Source organism: Zingiber officinale, chromosome 7B (genome assembly GCF_018446385.1).
Source record: "Zingiber officinale cultivar Zhangliang chromosome 7B, Zo_v1.1, whole genome shotgun sequence".
Classification (NCBI taxonomy): Eukaryota; Viridiplantae; Streptophyta; class Magnoliopsida; order Zingiberales; family Zingiberaceae; genus Zingiber; species Zingiber officinale.
Window position 1 is genome coordinate 118,504,094 of NC_055999.1, and position 20,042 is coordinate 118,524,135.

The 20,042-nt window shown below is 43.5% G+C and overlaps 3 protein-coding genes across 3 annotated transcripts; 2 read left to right on the top strand and 1 right to left on the bottom strand.

Moving 5' to 3' along the window:
* The first annotated feature begins 65 nt into the window (after nucleotides 1–65).
* LOC122007206 (protein FATTY ACID EXPORT 2, chloroplastic-like) lies at nucleotides 66–4,308 on the top strand. Its single transcript, XM_042563023.1, has 3 exons — nucleotides 66–530; nucleotides 3,825–3,959; nucleotides 4,050–4,308. Exons 1-3 carry the CDS (start codon nucleotides 101–103, stop codon nucleotides 4,190–4,192), a joined length of 708 nt encoding a protein of 235 aa, XP_042418957.1. The 5' UTR covers nucleotides 66–100; the 3' UTR covers nucleotides 4,193–4,308.
* Nucleotides 4,309–5,285: 977 nt separating this feature from the next.
* Nucleotides 5,286–5,828, top strand: LOC122004744 (putative RING-H2 finger protein ATL21C). The gene has a single exon (XM_042559584.1). The coding sequence runs from the start codon at nucleotides 5,286–5,288 to the stop codon at nucleotides 5,826–5,828; it is 543 nt and encodes a 180-aa protein (XP_042415518.1).
* A 1,396-nt stretch (nucleotides 5,829–7,224) lies between these two features.
* Nucleotides 7,225–13,585, bottom strand: LOC122007208 (cell division cycle 5-like protein). Its single transcript, XM_042563024.1, has 5 exons — nucleotides 13,399–13,585; nucleotides 12,999–13,218; nucleotides 9,754–11,484; nucleotides 8,680–8,961; nucleotides 7,225–8,385 (listed from the first exon to the last, which is right to left on the bottom strand). The coding sequence occupies exons 2-5, from the start codon at nucleotides 13,173–13,175 to the stop codon at nucleotides 7,480–7,482; spliced, it is 3,096 nt and encodes a 1,031-aa protein (XP_042418958.1). The 5' UTR covers nucleotides 13,176–13,218; nucleotides 13,399–13,585; the 3' UTR covers nucleotides 7,225–7,479.
* Between the last annotated feature and the right edge of the window lie 6,457 nt (nucleotides 13,586–20,042).

Genomic DNA, 20,042 nt, shown 5'->3' on the forward strand with positions numbered 1-20,042 from the left:
GATCCGAGTTAAACAGCGGATCTGAACTGCTAAAGAACTTTGACCGATTGCTTTAAACCCGCGCTCGACCAGTTCGCCGTCATTCCGCATCCGATCAGAGATGGCTGCGATCACCGCCCTCGCCGTTCTGCCGGCTTCTTCCCAGTCCTCTCTCTTCCTCCGCCGCCTCCCCTTCGCACTCTCTGCTAAAGCCTCCTGCTACCCCTCGCCTCGGGCTTGCTCCGCCTCCCGATCCGCCGCCATCTTCTCCCCCATTCCGCGCTCGTCGATTCCCCGACCCTGGACGCGTCTCGCCGCGGCCGAGCCTGACGAAGCAAAAATCGAGGTGGAGGTGGAAATTGATGGAGGAGGAGGCGCCGATGGGTCCGATCGCGGCTCGGATGATGGCGCAGGTGGGGGGAACGGTAAGAGCGGAGGCGGGGATTCCGAGGAGAGCGAAGAGGGGGGAGCGGATAAGGAGAAGGGGGAGAAACCGAGTGGGTTGTTAATGTCGCAGAAGATCACGCTGGCATATGCGGCCCTCGTTGGAGGTAATTTCATCTGATCGTTTTTGTCTAAGAAAGTGTAATCTGCGAAAGTGAATAGTTGTATGCAGGAGCTACATATCCTAAAATCTAGCATATTACAACCAGAATTTCTTTTCGATTTGTTCTATAATAGACTCAGCTTATTAGTGGAACCTCGTCTTCTATTTGCGGCATTTTGTTGTCTTTAAATCTTTCTCGTTCAGTTTTTTCTTGCAGGTGTCCATTGATTTACCAAAATAAATGCTATAGTTTATAAGTCAGATTTACTCTAGCAGTAAAGTATAGTCATGAGATTTGGATCAGTTAATGATTTGGTCCGAGTCCTAGGTCACTATGTCTATCAATATGCAACTATTCCAAACTGATATCAGTTGGTTATTTGAGTTTGTGTGCGTGCATGTTCTTTGTTTCGTTCTCTGCTCTATTGCAATTTGTTTCCATGAATTGTATGAGACTGGTGAGGAGTTTTGTTCCTATTAGGCAGGTTGATTCCCAGTTATAGAGAAATGTAACACTGCAATATTTAAGATACATATAGCATATAACTCGAAAGTTAATTGAGGTGTAAATGCAACCTTGACTATTCTAGCTACATATATATTTTTGGCGCATAGAGCTGCTACATAAAACGAAAAATTGTTACTTGGGTTTTGCTACATAGTATTTTTGTCACTTTGGAAGGTAGTTGCATTTACAATATTCCTAGGGCATCAAATGGGTGAATAAAATTGTCAATGCCGGTTCTGATCGTGGATGAAAAAGATTGAGGGCTATGTTAGGCATGGACAATCAGTGTTCTATTGTCTAAATCTGTATCTGACCCCAAATATTTGGGACAAACATAGCTTGATGATGAGGATGATTAAATGGTGAGAATGAAATAAATGTTCTTCACCTCCTCTAAGTTAGGACTAATCTACTTGATCATGTATATCCTACTTAGTTTAGTTAGTTAGTCAAGATGAATTTTACTGAAACTATGGTCACTAACAAAAAAATTGTGAGCTTTGTCTAAGCTCAATTTCTGTGACAACTAGAGAAAAGAATGGGGACAAAGAGAAGGGGAAAGGAACCTGCTGGCATGTCTATAGATTCTTTCCCAATAAAGTACCTTCTCATATTAATTGCTCTAGGCATTTATCCAGTGTATGACCACATTACATTTGCCTAATGTTGCATAAGTCTTATGTTGCCTGATCAATCCTTAGCTTGTTAAAGTTTAAATCAATAGTGATTTATTTGATCTAGTTGGGACTTAATAAACATATTTTGTTCTCTCTTTCTCGAACATATTGAAGGGGAGCCTTGGCGCAACTGTAAAGTTGTTGCCATGTGACCAAAAGGTCACGGGTTCGAATCCTGAAAATAGCCTCTTGCAAAAAGCAGGGTAAGACTACGTACAATGGATCCTTCCCCGGGATCCCGTATGGCAGGAGCTTTGTGCACCGGGCTGTCCTTTTTTTTTTTTTCTTGAACATATTGTTATGGGTTGAAGAATTTATTTCTTTGCCTTTTTACCAGAAAACTTATTCTCTGGATTGCCTAGGCCAACATGTAAAACTTTATTTTGGAGTAGCATATGCTTGTATTTACTACATACGTTATTAATAGACCGATTGCATCAGGTTTGGTGTTACCTGATCCATCATTTGAAACCTTGGAGCTATTTTTTTTATAAACTTTCCAGATATTATTCAAGTGATCAATGGTGATCTTAAAACTACGAGTAATTGTTGAAGAGACCATCTCTATTTTGTGTCCAACTCTTCTATCTTAAGAATGTGTTGACACTAGTTGAATGGAGAGGAATGAGAGGAGAAGAGAGAAAGAGAGAAAAATCCTCGATCCCTCATTTACCTCAGCTTCGTTGAGGGAGATAAAAGGAGAGGGGAAATTGCTCTCATCGTCATCTTCCTGGTTTGCTTGCCTTGCCCTCAAAATTGGCCCACCATCCAGATGCGGAAACCCCACAGCCGCACTGAGCTCCCCCACTACCAGTGGAACCTCTTCGCGTGACTGCACAAGCTCCTTGCCATGATTATGTGGAATTGGTTCTGTCCACCCAGTTTTGGATGGATGCGATTTGGAGCCAAATCGCTTGTGCAGAATCCGAAACAATACAGATGTGATTTGGAGGCAAATTGCTTCTACGGGATTCGTGGCAACTTCTTTGTTCATAAAATTTGATAAGCTAAACAGAGGAAAGCACTTCATAATCTATGCTTTCTGTTCTTCTATTTTCAAATCGACGGGGTAAACACAACATAAGGAAAATACTCTTTGGGGGAACCATGGAAAAGCTACATCATTCGTGCAATATATGGCTGCTAATCTCCACTCTACTATGGTTGCTCTCCTGATAAAACTAATCTATTGGGGATTTTTATCAGACTTGGATCACTATCTTGTTTCTAGCTGGCCCTACTTTTTTTTTTGAGATTTCTTAGGTTCTTACAAAAAATGTTGTTTGTTCTTGTAAATGCCACCACTTTTATTGCTGATATATATTTTCAAAAGGGTACACTCCCCTTGGAAATATCTTCAATGCAAAACTGAGGGTAATCTTGCTTTTGTAAATTGCTCTAGATGTCCTCCATTCGTATTAGTATATTCCCAACATCGCCTGGAGATGGTTCTTGTAATTGGTGGATCCTGTTGATTGTTTATAATTGTGGCGTGGGTAATATTATCCAAGTAACTTGCAAGTTATAATTGTTCATACTATTCAAAATAGTGTATCGCCATTGGAGCTTCCTATATTTTAGCGCACGCTTAGATCCTCTCTTAACTTTTAAAGAAGTATTTTGTCCATCAGCATGTCTAATCATTCTTAATGGTATATGATTCGACATTCCATCTTGGATGTGATTAGATATGTAGTATGGAGATCCTTTGATGGAAGCATTTAAAGAATTATGGACTTGTTTGGCATGAGAGTTTTTTTTCCAGATCCTGAGATTTCATGGCAAACATAGGCAATCTTTCTTTGGCTATTATGGCTAATTAGATTTGATGGGTTAATATTTTCCCTCGGAAGATGAGATTGATAACCATTCAAACATCCAATAGCTGGACATTATAGTCCTAGAAACTAATAAATGACATTGTATTAATTATGTCTCAGATCCTTGCAGTGTTTGGAACTAATAATTTTTTTATTTTTATTTTTATAAAATATACTATACTAGCTCGCATAACATTGCTTGGGTTTCATTATATTCTCATCTTACTGAATTGTATAAGATCAGTAACAGGCATTGATGATGTTTCTTTTTGTTTTTAATGACACCCTCTCAGTTGGTGGAATCATGGGATATGTTAAAGGTGGCAGTCAGAAGTCGTTGGCTGCAGGAGGGATCTCGGCCTTGCTACTGTATTTCGTGTACACACAACTTCCAGTGAGGCCAGCTTTCGCTTCATCTCTCGGTCTAGGTATGACAACAACATCAGTCAATATTCCTCCTCATGTCTCCACTACACTAATGCTTTCTTTCCTCTATTGAATGCCTCCTCCACATCCAGGTCTATCTGCAGCTCTCCTCGTAGTCATGGGTTCTCGCTTCAGGAGGTCCGGGAAGATCTTTCCAGCAGGTGTTGTATCTCTTATCTCATTGATCATGGTTGCTGGCTATTCTCATGGAATTCTCCGTAGCTCGCATATCTAATGTCTCGATATGAGTTTGAATTGTAGAAACTCTTCTTTTCTGGTTCCTGTAGACTCGACTGAGCATGTCTTGTGGACATCTAACTTTGATGCTTGGCAGATATTTTCTTCTGCAAATTGTACCTTTTCCACCTTCCATCCCATGGAATAATCGAGTTCCATAGGATAAGAGATAGGGTAGAATAATAGACCGGCTTGTTTATGATAATGATTCCGTGAAATTATAAGGCCCTCTGAAGAGAAATATCACCTTTCCGTGTATCACTTTTATGCCTTCCTATCTCCTGATATCACCGTTCCTTTATGCTTTTCCATTGATACCATCACTACTGCTAGGTTAGCAATCCTGAGGATGATGCAATAGCTTCCTTCTTTTTTTCTCTCATCTTTTTTGTGACAATTACATACGTCTCATTCTTCTTTCTTCCTTTTCCTGCTTCTTTTGTCCCCATTTGCAGTTGATTCACATTGAAGTTAAACCATTTTCATACTTCAGCATTAAGGTCAGTAGCTACACAAACTCTTTTCCTTTTCATTAGACTAGTGTGTTGTTTTTCTCTTACACCAGTAAGTGAACACCGCACTTCCTTTTGTTTTTATTTTATTTTATGATTTTCTTGATCCCTGCATTTGCTTTCACGTTTTGGCTTCCCCTTGGGAAGTGTTCCCCCTATGAAAGGGTGGCAATTGGCAATGATAAGATGCCAAGAATCAGGACCATCTTATCTTGCTGAGGGAATCCATTTGGGACTCCACCTTCCATCCTACTTTATCCTTAGTGAGTCACAGAAGGAGAGTCTTGTGGAGAACTCGAAATGTCACATCTCAAATTTGGTGCAGTGATTCTGACTCTAATTCAGCTCCTACTGCTTCAGCAATTATTAAAGTAGTTGATTTAATTAAGGGACAGTCTTGTGCCTCTGTAATTCCTCGTGCATCCATTCCACCATTTGGCTCTAGACTTTGCTCTGTCTATTCTTCCCCTCCTATGAAAAAGGAAGCATCTTTGCTGAGATCATCCAGTTCCCACTATAAAGTCCCCTTCTTGCCTTTGCTCTCTTCTCTGTCCTCCTTTCTCAAGAACACACAGTTCTATGAGCATCTCTATAGAGTACTGCTACTCCAAGCTTGAGCTGGTCCGGTGTCTTAAGGAGGCTGCCCTCTTCTTTGCTCTCCTCCTCAAGTGGCTGCTCCTCCCCAGCCACGCCTGGTGGTTGCCGTCTCCTTCTCCCTCCACCTACTTGGAGGACACAGCCGCTGCGGCCGAGGCCAGAGCCCGCTACCGCGCCGCAGCGGCGAGGGCCGCCCTCCGTGTCACAACCTATGAGGACCTCGTGGAGACGGCGGAGGAGGTGAGGTCTGCTGGCGTCGGGGTCGGAGTCACGTGCGCGGTGTGCCTGAGTGAGATGGCAGCGAGGGACGTCGTGTGGGAGCTGACTAACTGCCGGCATGTGTTCCACAAAGGCTGCTTGGACCGGTGGCTCGACCACGACGAGCACCTCAGCTGCCCTCTCTGCCGCACTGCCCTTCTCCCCGCCCAGCAGTCGCCGCCCCTGCCTCCGGCAGAGCCCAGCTGGGCCGTCGAGCGCCTGCTCTACTTCTTCGGGGATGACCATCTCCTCGCGCCTCCTCCATAGCTCCAACTCATTTTTTTTTTTTATTATTCAGAAACTTATTTTCTCATTTTTACATTAAGCTGTACCGAAATTCCCAAAGTATAGGAGAGGTTTTCCACATATTTATTTTAGATTTTCTCATAATAAAAATACATAACGATAGTCTTCCTGTGCTATAGTGAGCTTTGCTGATATACAGCGTTTATTGTTCCTGATGTGAAAATACTGATGCTGAATTTCAATTATATACAAATATGTCTGAAATTTCTCTAAAAGTTATCGGCACGCTTAAACATTGACGATTAGTATCGAGAGCAACAAGTTAATCAATTTTAAATTTAATAAATTATTTTAATTGAGGCTAAAATTAGGCCACAGGATATTAGTACACGTGATATTATTACCCTCGGGCATGATGTTGTAGTAAGAGATAGAATGCTTTCCTAAGCAGCGAAGATTTCTTGGATTTATTTAGGTTAGAACGTGAGGTTGAACTGTCCATCTCAGAATTAGTCACGCCGTAAAAGTTAAATATCCGAAAAAAAGGAATAGCTTGCTTAATGGGCCAGGCTAATTAAGACCCAACTTGAATTGGGACATGGCCTAATTTGAGCATCGGCCGAGGGTAGTAGTTGGATCGTGCTCAAGCTTTATGCTCCATTTTTATTTATTTATATTTTTTTAAATAAAATTTTAAAATTATTGTTAAAGATTAAAAAATAGTTAAGATTTTTAGAAAAACTAGGTATCCATCATTAAAACCAATTCTTTAAGTAACATCAGTGACTAATGTACTATCTAGGAGTGACTAATGTATTATCTCTAACGTTATGATGTTAGTTGTCACTTAGATATCCATTATTCGATTTCTAATTATGATGTATTTATAAGATTTTTTTTTGCTTTATCTTTCTAGATAGTAAAAGTACATTCTAAAGGTATCATTAAAGTGATAATTTCACCTTTTCCTACCTAAATCAAATTCAAAAAATTAACAAAATTCTATCAAATCCATCTACATACTTGAATATGAAAAATCCCATACCCGATCAATTGATTATTTAATTGAATCTAAAAAATTTCTTTATACTCTTTTCATATTGGATCCTCCATGGGTTAAGAGTAAAATGTCATAACTAGCCAGGGCTCCTACCTCTCGGGTGGTATTATAATTGACATTGAGACTAATCTAGCCAGGGCTCCTACCTCTCGGGTGGCATTAGAAATGACATTAAGACTAATATCCGTCAATTTGGTTCCAATCTTAAAACCTTCTAGAACTTGACCTAGATTGACTAAGGACATGTTTTTCGGAACTTGACAAACCTCCATGAATGTAACAAGGTAAACAAGCAATTTGGAACTTGATTTCATCTACTAAGGCACCACAAAGATCTACAAAGAGGCGAGCTAGAGATGATGTAAATTGCTAGTTTAGCAACACAAAGATCATTCATTGAATGTTCGCAAGTAGATATAGTACCTAGTGTCTTACTGTCATCCAAATTTTACCAGTTGTAATACGTCGGTCGCAGAAAACCCGACTTCATAGTACACTCCCGTGCAATATAATCATGGAATCAGGAACCGGCAATCATACCGAAGCAGCTATTTCAAATGCATCATACTTTACATGACCACACAGATTCACTTTCGCATCCTCCATATCACTTCACTCTGAGACGGCTGAATCCCCTGTGCCACCACCATCCATAGCAACCAGAGCTGAAACAGCTTTCTGATCATTGACATCTTGCATGGTCTGATCATTTTCATCTGAATTTGTTACAACTTCCGTGCCCGTGGAATTAGAAAGAAGAGGAACATCAATTGTGTTTTCAACACCAACATCGTCCATCATTTTCTCTTCAATGACTTGAGATATTTCTCCAGTGACCTCCAAGTAATTGTTGGCAGGTGCCTGCTCATTATCGTTCTCTTCAATTATGACTTGAGATGCTCCTCCAGTGACCTCCAAGTAGTTGTTGGCAGGTGCCTGCTCATTATCGCGCATACTATCCGTTTCTGCTATTGTTTCCACAGTCAATTGGCTTGTTTCGGTAGGAGGAGCAGACACCTCAACGGAAGTGCCGGCTTCAGTAATATCAGCATTGAGCTGATCTTTCTTGTCTGGCAGTTCATCCATAACATCAATATCTGTTGCCTTGTCTTCTTCAAGAGCACGGTTCCTAGCAGCTTCTTCCTCGAGAGCTCGAGCCCTAGCAGCATTTTCTTCTTCAAGCTGCAGTCGCATTTTGTGTTCCTCCAATAACCTTGCTTCTTCCTCAAGAGCTCGAGCCCTAGCAGCATTTTCTTCTTCAAGCTGCAGTCGCATTTTGTGTTCCTCCAATAACCTTTTTACTCGATCATGCTCAGCTAATAGACCAGCATATCTACTTTGCAAACTTTCTTCCAGTGTTTTTTGCTTGTTGACTTCTTCGACTAAACTGTTAACTCTTAAGGTGGATGCCAGTAGCTCCTGCTTTTGTAAGACTTTAAAGCACTCCAGTTCTGTTGCAGCAGTGTCCATTTGCTTGAATGTAGCTTCGGTCTGAGACCACAACTTTTCGGCCCTTGTCTGCTCAATTCAGGAACAAATGGAATTATTATTTTAACTTGGAAAATAAAATGAAACAAATAAATGATAAAAAGTGTCCGGAAAAAAAAACTAGATCTCCATAAATAGTTCTTAACATTCACAAATTCTTATCTTTCCACCTAGATATTTGACCACAAATTACTTCAGAAATAATTGCCAGCAGGATCTTGGCATAATTAGAAAAAACAATAATAGAAAGGCACAAAAAAGTATCCAAGTAGATGCGGCAAAACAAGCATTGTCAAGAAAGCCAAATTGAAGATTTTGGCATACCTGGTATCCATGCGTGAGAACTTTAATTTTCTGTTCGAGACGTGTGGCTCGCTTCGCTTCTTCATCCACTCTTTTCTTCACCATGTCAAATTCATTTTGCAAGGAAGCAAGTTTCTCACTGTTACCAGCAACACTTGCAAGACCAAAGGTGCTACGAGCAGGAAAGAACATGAGATCTTCTTGGCATGCATCTCGGGCTTTGACAAAATCATCAAAAGATTCACTCTCATGACCCATTGCCAAACGGAGGAACTGAATTTCTTCCTTTATCAAAGAATCAGCCTGCAAAAATGTTACCAACAACAATTTTGAAAACAATGATATGCATGCTTCTAAAAATTGAGGCAAAAAGAAAACATACGACAATGACCAAGTAAACTGCTACACAAATTGGTCTGGAACAAAAAGCAAAACTAAAAAAAGGAATGTCAAGCATGCTATCATTATCAGTTCCACAGAATAGGGAGGGTCGAATTCCATGCAAGAAAATCAAAATGTGTCAGCAAATCGACCACTGCCTCCTTCAGCTTTCTTATTTGGAACCCAACCTGAGACCAATAGATGTTTATTTATGGAAAAAGATGCTAACATGAATGGTCAAAAGATTTATAATTAAGGGTATAAAGCCAGTAGCTAATGCAACAAATCATCCTAATTGCTGGACCTTGCATGAGCAAAAACTAATTCATTCAGGATCAAAAAAATACTACAGGGAAATCCCCTGATGAGAATCAGGGCTGGGTTGTCAGCTGTTATATTCAGAGGTACAGCAGTGATTCCAAGCGATTTGTTGTTTTACTTTTCCTTTGAATATTTAGAATGCATATTCATTATCATCATGCTTTTGTACCAACTTACCATAGAAAAATGTCTAAACAGAATATTGTATCAAAAATATAAAAAAGTTCAGTTTGATAGCGACATTAAAATGGAAGCAAAACAGTTATCTTGAACTATTTTTTAATTGAAGGAAACAATTCCCAATTTAACATCCCTAACTAAATCAAGTTTAGAAATTTTATATCAGGTTACCAGGGGAAAAAGGAAATAAAAAGAATAAAAGCATTAGCACACCTCCTTCAGCTGATCTTCCTCAAAATCTTCGAGTTCAGGAACTACAGATAATTTACCATTTGACATTCGTTTGGTCCCTTTCTTTTTCTTCTCATCTGATTTCTCAGAGATTGGATACTTAGCATTGTCATGTTCTAATAAAGCAAGAAGTTCTCTATTTATCATTTCATCAGCCTGCTCAAATGGAGTAGGAGGGACAAAGGAGCTCCTGTCCTCATCCCCCCTCATAAGCGACTTCTTAATAATCTCTAGAGAAGCAGCAGGTGGTCTAGGAAGTTCTCTCTGAAGTACTTTAGATCTCTTCCTGAGTAAGGCCTCCAGCCTTGCCTGTTCCTGTGCCCTCTCCCTGGCTATTCTGTCAGACATGTCCTCTTCAATTTTCTCCTCAGCCTCTTCAGTCTCCTCAGGAATGGGTTGAATTCCTATCTGATACTCGTCCTTAGCTTGTGGCAGGTTGGTTAGCCCATAACGTAAATTTCTTTTCAATTCAGCCTGCTGATGAAGCTCAAGTTTAGAAGTATCTCGCACATCAAGGTCTTCATTTATGTGAAGTTCATCCCTGAATGGTGTCCCCTTTGGTGTCATACTAAAAGAATATCCATCTCTAGGAGTCATGCCAAATCTGGGGGTAACACCAGGCCCAGGAGTAGCTGATGGAGTGGCTGATGGAGTAGCCATTGGATTTGGAGTCTGAATTTCCCTTTTCCTTGGTGTGACACCAGAGAAATCGGACGGATGCAACACAGGATTCTCCCCACCCAAAAGTGGTGTCTGAGACTCTCTCAGTCTTGCAAGATTTTCAGCTTCCATCATAACTGCATCACCTTTTCCACCAGGTGTTCTCTGTGGGGTGCGCAAGGGTGTGATTCCTAGTCTTGGAGTCTGAGAATAATTTGCAAGGAGTGCTCGCGTAGCACTACTACCTTCAGCAAGTTCCTCATTGGCTAACAAAAGATCACTTGCATAACCCATTTTTGCAATTTCCTCCAACTCCTGATCCAAAATTTGTGGTGCTGGAAGCATCAGTTTAGACCTTTTCCTAACTGCTTCTGGATCATTAAGTTTGTTGGCTTGCAAAATTGCAGCAGGGGTATCCTGTCTTTGTGCTATCTTGTTTTTAGCAATATCTTGTTTCCTTAACTGTGCTTCAACATCAGCTCTCCTTCTTCCTTCAAGCTCCTCGATGGTGGTTGGATATTTGGGTTGCTCTGCTGACCTATCTTCACCTGAAACATCAAAGAATCCTGGGGGAGGTCTCTTCTCAAAGGGTATTTCTAAATTATAGTCAATTCCTTTCCTTTTTCTCTTCCTATGCCTGTTATAAATTCCAGCTGCCTTCAGTTCTCTTCTTTTCTGCAAAGATGCAAGCCTCCTTGCCTCCTCAAGCTGTTTCTCCCTTGCCTTTCTTTTGGCCTTCTTGCCTCTAGTATTAGCTAACCGAGCACGTGCTTCTGAAAGCATTTCCTTTTCATCCTCATCCATATCCACAGGATCAGGTCGTGCAGGTTTTGACTCAGGGTTTGGGTCTATCTCTCCTGGGCGCAATTTTCGTGGGTCATCACCTGGTTCATAGTTCTCGTCTTTTGCACAAGCTGCATCAAGTAGCTTTTCATAGCGTTCAAGACACTGGGATGGTGTTCGACCCACAATTGGAGCAATTGTTCTCCATTGAGTAGGCATGAGCTTGGCAAGATGAAGCAGTTTCTCATCCTCTTCCCTTGTCCACTCTGTCTGAAAAATCAAAAGGAGCTTCAATTGATAGTTTTTCAATAGAGCAAAGTAATTAAATCAAAATTAAAATTTACAAAATGACAAACAAATTACAATATTGATTATTGATTAGTGATTATCAGAAATGCATAATTTTTTCCCATGGAAAGCAAAAAATCTATATTAGTACTCAAAGTTACAAATGCTGAAGGTGGTTCATTAATTTTTTTCTACAAGTGGGATTAAAGTTCTTTTTGATGAAAAAAAAAATACATTATGCAAGCTCCTTTGTACTAAAGCCTTGCTACATTTTGGTGCTCCAAGATCCAATTTTCATATTGCTTGTTGAAATATGGTACTTGGATTTTCCATTTACCCCTTCACCCATGTCAAACATTTGATACTATGACACCTACATTCTAGGTGAACAATTAGCACCTCTATTGATCACAAGTAAAAAGATGTAGAAAAATCCTTGTAGGCACTTAGATTAATACAATTGTAACAGATCCATATCCAAGTTCAAGTAACATAATCACTGAATACACCCAACCATTAGAAAAAGCATTTTACACTACTTTTTTCAAATATGGTCTAGTCAATGGCAGAGCCATATTAGAGGGAGTGGCAATGGACAATATGCTTAAAACAATAAAAGATAAATTGATAGCAATGGTATTTATATATTTTGGCACCATAGTTATTGAGACAAAAATTACAGAATGGTTCGTCATCAATATTTCCTTTAATATCACCATGCATTTCATTCTTGTATCACTTTTTCCTTTTATGGTATATGATTTGACCCCACTTGAAATAAATGTTGGTTCCACCATATGACAAATTGACATAGACCAAAGAATTATAAATTGGTAATACCATGACAATCTTTGAAAATAATCCACAGTGCTATGTCAAGGTGATGTGAGGCGTTAAGTAAACCAAATGTACAAAATATTACAGTATTGTATTTTCGATTGATTAAGCAAAGAAGCATAATTTTGATATTGAATGTTTGGGTATTCAAGGGCAATCTTACATGCAATTTTTAACCTAGAGGGTGCGTATGTGTAATTAGGCTCTAGGATGAGGAGCTCCATGTAATCTATCAAAAATAATGAATAATAAAAGGTAGAGGATAATTCATTGTACTTTGTTGAATCAAAATTTCAATTAGCAGACATGAATTTAAGCTACTTGGTACAAGAACTAGTAGCAAATTGCTAGAATGCTACCATGAAACAATAAGAAGTCACGATTTGTTAGCAAATTGCTAGAATGTACAACCGTGAAAATGTACATACCCACAATCCCACTAGTATAATATATAAGGCTTATAAAGCCAGCAATCAAGAGGATTCAAGTCTATACAAAAGAAGGGTTTATTTGTTAGGAGATACTTTTCTTTTCAAACCGTTAAACCATTGAAAGATGAACATTATTCATTCCAACAACAATAGGTTGTCATGTTTTGCCTAGGTTTCTAACATAAGCAACAGAGTAAGGGAAAAAATAACATAGAACTTGAAAATTACCTTCTTGATAGATGGATCGAGCCACTCATACCATCTAGCCTTGCATTGCTTGGCAGACTTACGAACAAGGAGGGAAGATATCCTAGCCCACTGATTCTTCCCATACTTCATAACCGCAGCTTTCAGGATCTCATCCTCAGTGTTCTTCCACACGCCACCCTTTATCATAATCCTCATCTTGGCTGTTTCTGATGTAGCCTCTTCTTCCTAGCAACTTCTCCTACATTCGACAGATAGACATGGGAATAGTGTAGATATAAAAACTGAACCAGAAATCGAATCAAATCAGGAAAACCTAGGAGGCGAGAGGTTATTCTAAATTTTAACATGAGCACAAGAAAGCGCGTTGTTATTCTAAATTTTAACATGAGAAAACGTCCGATCTAAAGGCCTGACGAACCTGATGCTACGGCGCCTATACGTTCCCGATTTCCTCGTCTGGAACGGCAAACAGAGCCTTTCTCACGGGTTGAACGAGGAACGTGAATAACAGGAAACCCTAGGAGGCGCGATGTTGAGAAGGTAGAAGTAACGAGGGCTGCGGCGGAGGAGGATAGAACCGCTGCGTGTCGCACTGAACCGCCGACGGAACCATTTAATATTATTGGATACCATCTGGGTCCCTCCTGTAAGAGTCACCACTCTGAGGGGTAACTTTGTGGGTGCCGATTGGATTCAAGAATAATTTCTAATAATAAGAGAGCCTTTATATTGAGAATATATATATATAATATTTTATCTTATTTTTTAATATAACAGATCGCATCTTCCCATCTGGTAATTCGGATTTGAATATCTGAAACTCAATCCGACCCAACGGAGTAATTTCGATTGGAAATTACTGGATTCACTCTTTTTTTTTTTTTTTTTTAATACGAATTTATTATAACTGGGTCGGATTCAAATAGAATTTGATCTTGTCCGAACGCTGAGTCGATGGACGCTGGGGGCGTGGCGCTCTCCGCTGTCTTCGACTGGCTGAACGAATCTCCGGCGAACCTGCAAGGAAGTCGAGCCGGGAAGGGGTTCCCGGCGACGACCTTCCGACGCTCAAGTCAGGCAAGAGGAAAACGATGAAGTGACTCCAAAGATGAGGGATCGCGTACCTCGGGTGAAGTTTGTGGGCTCTTATATAGAGCTCTAGGGAGGCTTGTGCACACCTGTCGAGGCGTACACGTGTCCTTTACCATACCTCAGTATGGGCTTACCAGAGGAGCATGTCTGACACCATACTGCTACAGTCCGAACACCTCTCTAATGGGACAGCAGAACCTTCCGTCGTAGGATTCTGCGTATGGCCTGGTCGTCGAGCATGCCTGTTGTCAGAAGATGATGTTCCCCAATGTACCCTTGTCCTTGTCTCTTTTTTCCCCAAGCCGAGCGTCCAACCGCTCGACAAGCACATCACTTCCGACCGGGCGTACGTATCGGTCCGACCGGGAAGATTCTCGGTCGCGTGCTCGGCTGAGACTGTTCCTTCACAGCATTGCTGCTTTACGCCTCGGCCGAGCGGGCTACCCTGTTCACCATGAGCGTCGGAAACCCGACTCCCCGTCGGGTTGTCTTTGATTCCGCCCGGACCCGTTCGATCGGTTGACCCGACCTTTCTCTGATCGGTTGGACCTCATGCTGACCCTTTTGACTTCTAACCTCTACGTGTCATTAGCTCCCCACAAAGGGGGTCCCCCGTCCTTACTGCCGGATCACTTGCCTCACCTTTAAGTCTAGTCGAAGGAGGCGATTAGTCCGACTGACTGGACCGCCAGTCGCGCCGAGCGACTTCTCTGTGAAACTATCCTTCGCTCGACCCCCACGGGGGTAGCTATGACCTTAGTCAACGCTAACATTCCTCGGATCTCTTCGAAATTTGCGCTAATCTTCGACATTAAGACCGGGCATGCGCTCTGTGACTCGTCAAGGCGCTCATTAAATGCACTCCAGTGGGCGAATGTCACGTGGCGCTGCTGCCGTCATCGTACGGCGGCGGCGTCGCGGGCGACGAGACCGAGGCGGTTTGAAATGGACGGCCCGATAGAGTCCTTGATTTTTGCGACCTGCATCCGACGGCTGAGGCCGTTCGGGCCCAACCCTATAAAGCTTTCGCCTTCTTCCTCTGTCGCATTCCTGCTTTCGCGTGCCCAGAAGTTTTCCCTGCCATTCCTGCTCCGGTGATCCTGCTACTGCTTCTTCCGGCGACCTCTCGCATTCTTCCTTCGATCTTCGTCTGCTTTCGTAAGGTCCTTCTGCCATCTTCTTTTCATTTCTTGTTTTTCCTCGTGCTTTTTTCTTCTCTTCGCGTTCTCGTCTCCTGGTTACAATTCAGTCCCCTTTCTTAAACTTTTTGCCCTTTCGTACATCTCTTGCTCCTTTTCTCGCTCGGCTTATGGCCAGCTCTTCTCAACCTTAAGACCCAGCCCTCGGCCCGTAGTATACCACCATGGAGTCGCGCTTCGATCGGCGCGATGCTGATATTCTGATGGACAATTTTGACATCTCCTCTGACTTTGAACTTATCTTACCCTCCCCCTCCGCTCGGCCACACAAACCGCCGCGCGGAGCTATCTGTTTTTTCCGCGACCAGTTCATAGCCGGTCTGCGCTTTCCTCTTCATCCCTTTATCATAGAAGTCTATAATTTTTTCGACATTCCACTCGGAAGCTTAGTCCCTAACACCTTCCGCCTTCTATGTGGCGTTGTTATCTTGTTCAGAATCCACAACATTCCCCTCCGACCGGAGGTCTTCTACTATTTTTATTATCCTAAACAGTTCGAGCTGGGTACTTACATGTTCCAGGCTCGACCCGGTTTAGTCTTCTTTAATAAACTGCCCTCTTCCAATAAACATTGGAAAGAGTACTACTTCTATCTTCTTCTTCCCGAACGGGCCCCTTTCCGAACCCAGTGGCAGGTCGGACCGCCAACCTCCCCTGAGCTAAAGAGGTTCAAGACCCGACCGGACTATCTTCACGCTGCCAACATGCTAGCCGGTTTGAAGTTCGACATCAACAAGTTCTTACCTGAAGGGGTGATGTACATATTTGGCCTAAGTCCGATTCGGACTCCCCTCCCGAGCAGCTTCGGTAATAATTTTACTTTTGTATTCGCCTTGATTGCTAACTAATTTTCTCCTTTTTCCTTTGCAGCAGACATTGTCATGGAGTCCGTGATAGCTGGAATTTTGAAGAGGAAAGCGACGGCGCTCGAGGCCGCAGCTACCAAGGAGATGGAGTTGCGTGGCATTGAGCCGGTCGGCTCACACGAAGGGGAGAGCGAGACGCACGAGGAGTCGGCCGCTCAAGCCTCTCCCCGGGATGTGGCAAGAGGCGCCACCCCCAGCAGGGGACCAACAGTCCAGGAGGAAGGCTCCGCTCAGGAGGAAGAGCGCCCTCTCCGACAAAAGAGGCGCCGAACGGAGACACCACTTCGATCGGCCACTTCCGCGGTCCAGCCGTCCGAATGGACCACCGCCGATTCTCGCGGCAAAGCCCCAGCGGTTGAGGCGATCTCATCCGATCGGACCCCATCTCAACTGGACGCGTCCGCGGACCCCCTCGAGGCCATACCTGTTAGCGCCCTTCTGCCCTCTCCCCGTCGAGTCCAACGCTCGGCCATTTTGTCCCAGTTTTCTACACCGACCTCCGATCCTTCCCCAGCTTCCGCTCAGACGATCCCCGGTCGGCGTCGTACCATCAGGGTCTCCCTGCATCTCCCCACCGAAGAGTTGATGCCCGAGTCCGATCGGCCAACCGCGCCTGAGCACATGATCACCATGAAGGGGCCCCTAGCCGAGATGTGAGTCGACGCTCGGGCACGTGTCGCGATGATTCCACTCGGCAATCTGGCCAACAGCCATATGCAGCAGGCCATTGGGGTAACTATGTTTTCTTGGAAGTCTTCTACGCTCTTTCTCCGATCGGCTATTAATGATTTTATTTATGTCAGAGATGGGTAGAAGAGATCGCTGTCTCCAACCGTCTGGCCATGGTGGACGAAGAGTTAAAGAGGCTGAAGGCTTCGGGCGGCCCGTCCGGCTCCCAAGGCCCCTCATACGCCGAACTGCAGAAAGAGCTCAAGAAGGCCCAAGATTTGTTGGAGGCGGAATGGAAGAAAACGGTCGATCAGGCCTATACTCTAGCAGAACTTGGAAGACAGGCGAAGACACTCGAGCGGAAAATTAGTCTTGCCACCGATCGGAAGAAGACGGCTATCGCCGATCTGGAGAAGAAAAACGTAGAGGCCCGGGGCCTGGAGCAACGAGTCAAAGAGCTGATGGAGTAGCTGGACGGTGAGAAGGCGAGCCGCTCGGCCGAGACGATTAAACATAAGGATGAACTGAAGACTTTACAGGAGTCTCTCAAAGCTTCCCAAGCTACCTTCAAGGAGTACCAGGAGGCTGAGCCCGGCCGAGTCGCAGCCCTGAGGCTGAAGCACATCCGCTCGACCGAATTTTCAGAAAAAGTGTGCGAGCGGATGTATACTGCCTTTGAACTTGCCATCACCGCCACGACGGACTATCTGAAGTCCAAAGGTCAGCTCCCTGACTCCGCCAGCATCCCGGCCCAAGACTATGCGGCGCTCCTTAGCACCATCCCTAAGGACCTTTATGATTTTCTGGAATATAAGTCTTTATGTAATTCGGCCGCTCGACCACAAACCTCCCTTTTTGTAATTCGGCCGCTCGACCTTGATTTTTCTGATTTCAATGAAAAATTTCTGTGTTGTGCAACTTCGTTTTTACTTTGTATGCTTGTGGGTGATTGGTCCGGGCCTATGATACACAACTCGGCCAACTAGGCCTCCCGAGCGGGCGTAGGTGGCAAATGACTTGTCACTACTTTCCCTTGCCGCTCCTCTTCAAGCGTCTTTCGTTCCGGCCGGAGGGTTTATAGTCGCCGATCCGACTCTCGATATTTAGTGTCGGAGCTCGACGGTCTTCCGGCCGGAGGGTTTATAGTCGCCGGTCCGACTCTCGATATTTAGCGTCGGAGCTCGACGGTCTTCCGGCCGGGGGGTTTATAGTCGCCGGTTCGACTCTCGATATTTAACGTCGGAGCTCGACGGTCTTCCGGCCGGGGGGTTTATAGTCGCCGGTCCGACTCTCAATATTTAACGTCGAAGCTCGACGGTCTTCTGGCCGGGGGGTTTATAGTCACCGGTTCGACTCTCGATATTTAACGTCGGAGCTCGACGGTCTTCCGGCCGGGGGGTTTATAGTCACCGGTTCGACTCTCGATATTTAACGTCGGAGCTCGACGGTCTTTCGACCGGGGGGTTTATAGTCGCCGGTCCGACTCTCGATATTTAACGTCAGAGCTCGACGGTCTTCCAGCCGGGGGGTTTATAGTCGCCGGTCCGACTCTCGATATTTATCGTCGGAGCTCGACGATCTTCCGGCCGGGGGGTTTATAGTCGCCGGTTCGACTCTCGATATTTAACGTCGGAACTCGACGGTCTTCAAGGCTAATTTCAACACGGATGATATACGCCCTGCCGAGCGGCGAATAATGCCAAATGTGTTTCATCACTTTGCTTCCTGCATTAAAAGGACACAGGCGACCAAGACATACATAAAATGAATTACATCGGCGCCCCTCTCACCCAGCTCGGTACGACTGGAGATGATTTGCGCTCCACGGTCGATCCAGCTGTCGTCCGTCTTGTCCGCTCGGATGCAGGTGCGTTCCCACAGATGGCGCCAATTTGATCCTGTCCGAACGCTGAGTCGATGGACGCTGGGGACGTGGCGCTCTCTGCTGTCTGCGACTGGCTGAACGAATCTCTAGCGAACCTGCAAGGAAGTCGAGCCGGGAAGGGGTTCCCGGCGACGACCCTCCGACGCTCAAGTCAGGCAAGAGGAAAACGATGAAGTGACTCCAAAGATGAGGGATCGCGTACCTCCGGTGAAGTTTGTGGGCTTTTATATAGAGCTCTAGGGAGGCTTGTGCATACATGTCGAGGCGTACACGTGTCCTTTACCATACCTCAGTATGGGCTTACCAGAGGAGCATGCCTGACACCATACTGCTACAGTCCGAGCACCTCTCTGATGGGACAGCAGCACCTTCCGTTGTAGGATTCTGCGTATGGCCTGGTCGTCGAGCATGCCTGTTGTCAGAAGATGATGTTTCCCAATGTCCCCTTGTCCTTGTCTCTTTTTTCCCCGAGCCGAGCGTCCAACCGCTCGGCAGGCACATCACTTCCGACCGGGTGTAGATATCGGTCCGACCGGGAAGATTCCCGATCGCGTGCTCGGATGAGACTATTCCTTCACAGCATTGCTGCTTTACGCCTCGGCCGAGCGGGCTACCCGCTCGGCCCGGCGACCCTGTTCACCATGAGCGTCTGAAACCCGACTCCTCGTCGGGTTGTCTTTGATTCCGTCCGGACCCGTTCGGCCGGTTGACCCGACCCTTCTCCGATCGACTGGACCTCATGCTGACTCTTTTGACTTCTGACCTTTACGTGTCATTGGCTCCCCACAAAGGGGGTCTCCCGTCCTTACTGTCGGATCAGGAGTTTTCCTATTTTAAATCACAGCTACCCTTTTATTATTATTATTTATAAATTAAATCTAATTTATTGGTATTCTTATTTTTTAATTCATACGAAATAAATATTGTTTATACATGATTTTTAACATCACGGAAAACACATGTTTAATATACGAAATAAATATTGTTCATCATTTTATATTATTTTATTTATTTATAATTTATTTTTGATTTAATTTGAATTAAATTAAAAAAATTATAACGGCTAGTTAACTGCCATTATTAAAAAAAATAATAATAATTTTAATATTTTAAAATTTATTTATTTAATATAATATAATTTTAAGATAATTAAGTGGATTGTGGGACCATGAATAATGAGTATTAACGTTAAAAGAAATGTGGGTGAAAGAGATAGGTGGTGGATGCTATAACATAGATACATTATGGATGCTCTTAGAAATAATGTTAAACTATTTTTTTTAACACAATTTGGTTATGGATGAGACAATAATTATTAGTGCTTTGATTGATAAACTCCCCCCTCCTTGGA

Excerpts from the sequence above, each read along its gene's own strand:
- LOC122004744 (XM_042559584.1), top strand. The coding sequence starts at position 5,286 with ATGAGCATCTCTATAGAGTACTGCTACTCCAAGCTTGAGCTGGTCCGG.
- LOC122007206 (XM_042563023.1), top strand. The coding sequence starts at position 101 with ATGGCTGCGATCACCGCCCTCGCCGTTCTGCCGGCTTCTTCCCAGTCC. Across the intron at positions 531-3,824 it reads ATATGCGGCCCTCGTTGGAG|TTGGTGGAATCATGGGATAT; the intron begins GTAATTTCATCT and ends ACACCCTCTCAG. Across the intron at positions 3,960-4,049 it reads CGCTTCATCTCTCGGTCTAG|GTCTATCTGCAGCTCTCCTC; the intron begins GTATGACAACAA and ends CTCCACATCCAG.
- LOC122007208 (XM_042563024.1), bottom strand. The coding sequence starts at position 13,175 with ATGAGGATTATGATAAAGGGTGGCGTGTGGAAGAACACTGAGGATGAG. Across the intron at positions 8,962-9,753 it reads AGGAAGATCAGCTGAAGGAG|GCTGATTCTTTGATAAAGGA; the intron begins GTGTGCTAATGC and ends ACATTTTTGCAG. Across the intron at positions 8,386-8,679 it reads TTCTCACGCATGGATACCAG|ACAAGGGCCGAAAAGTTGTG; the intron begins GTATGCCAAAAT and ends TGAATTGAGCAG.